The sequence below is a fragment of the Etheostoma cragini genome, chromosome 8 (assembly GCF_013103735.1).
Source record: "Etheostoma cragini isolate CJK2018 chromosome 8, CSU_Ecrag_1.0, whole genome shotgun sequence".
In the NCBI taxonomy this organism is placed as follows: domain Eukaryota; kingdom Metazoa; phylum Chordata; class Actinopteri; order Perciformes; family Percidae; genus Etheostoma; species Etheostoma cragini.
This window is the reverse complement of record NC_048414.1, coordinates 186,123-187,569: the sequence shown is the minus strand read 5'-3', so window position 1 is coordinate 187,569 and position 1,447 is coordinate 186,123. Positions and strand designations below refer to the sequence as shown.

Below are 1,447 nucleotides of genomic sequence, written 5' to 3'. Positions count from 1 at the left end.
TCTGTGTGTGTGTGTGTGTCTCTCTCTCTCTCTGTGTGTGTGTGTGTGTGTGTGTGTGTGTGTGTGTGTCTCTGTGTGTGTGTTTTCAGATCTCCAGAAGATGAAACCTGTCTTCTGGTCAGCCCCCCCAACAGAGCTCTGTCTCAGTCCTTCGAGAACCTTCTGGACGACAACAACTTTGGACTCGTTAATGTAAGAAGCTAAATCGCTCTGAAGCTCGATGTCATGGAAACGACTCACGTGTCCAGAAAAGATTTTACAACAGGATCAGAAATAGAAATCAGATTTCTCTTTTAATTAGTTATTCAGTTATATTGTGTGAAGGTAACTGCTCCATCTCTGCAGAGGGTCTCTGTAAACTTACACATATTATTTGGGGTTTTATTCTGAAAAACCAAAGATTCAGACTCAGCTGTTTCCTGTTTCCAAAAGAAGTCTTCATTCTGAATATCGTAGATTTATATTAAATAAATCAAATTCAAATAAAAGTTTAATATCAGTTTTATCTTTAACGTGATGTTAAGAGTGTTTGTCTGTGTGTGTGTGTGTGTGTGTTTGTGTCTGTGTGTGTGTGTGTGTGTGTGTGTGTGTGTCTGTGTGTTTCTGCGTCTTTTGTGGGTTTTTGGGTAACCTGTTTGTCTTGTTGTGTGTGTTTTTCTCTCTTTGTGTGTTGTGTGTGTGTGTTTGTTGTGGGTTTTTTGTGTGTTTTGTGTGTGTGGTGTTGTTGTGTGTGTGTCTGTTTGTGTGTGTGTGTGTGTGTGTGTGTGTTTCCAGCAGAAGTTCAGGAAGGACCCGTACGTCACCACCCTGGGGGGCTTCTCCAAAGTCACCAACTACATCTTCGATGCGTTCCGGGGGACGGAGGAGCAGCACCAGCGCCCCCCCGAGGAGGTGGCCTTGCACCAGCGCCCCCCCGAGGAGGTGGCCCTGCTGAGTGAGGTCATCCCGGGGCTGGAGATCAACCGGCAGGAAGAGCCCGGCTTTGAGGTCATCACCAGGGTGAGACACCAGGGTGAGACACGGGGGGGTTGGGAACCGGAGGGTCGCTGGTTCAAGTCCCCGTACGGACCAAAGTATGGTGGTGGACTGGGATATAGCACTCTGTCTCTGTCTTCCTGTCTCTTGCTCTCTGTTTGTCTCTCGCTCTCTCTGTCTGTCTTTTTCTCTCTCTCGGTATGTCTGTCTGTATCTCTATCTGTCTTTCTGCGTCTGGCTGTCTCTCTTACCTGTCTCTCTGTCCCCCTCCTTGCCAGATGGACCTGGGTCCCAGGCCGGAGGTATCACGGCGGCCCCCCATGTCAGCAGAGGACTGGACCAAACACCAGGATCCAGAGGGGAGGATGATCAGCGTCTTCAAGCTCAAGAAACTCGTCTTCAGAGGGGTCAGTCGGCTTCATTAGTCTGTCTGTCTCATTGTCTCTGTCACGTCTTCAGAGGGGTCAGTCGG

At 48.7% G+C, this 1,447-nt stretch overlaps 1 protein-coding gene across 1 annotated transcript in view; it reads left to right on the top strand.

Annotated features, from left to right (window-relative positions):
• LOC117948950 (zinc finger C3H1 domain-containing protein-like) overlaps window positions 1–1,447 on the top strand; it is a 21,649-nt gene that overhangs the window by 17,962 nt on the left and 2,240 nt on the right. The window contains exons 29-31 of the mRNA XM_034878921.1: window positions 36–192; window positions 778–999; window positions 1,254–1,386. Of these exons, the coding sequence (XP_034734812.1) occupies window positions 36–192; window positions 778–999; window positions 1,254–1,386 (512 nt within the window). The remainder of the gene's footprint in view (window positions 1–35; window positions 193–777; window positions 1,000–1,253; window positions 1,387–1,447) is intronic.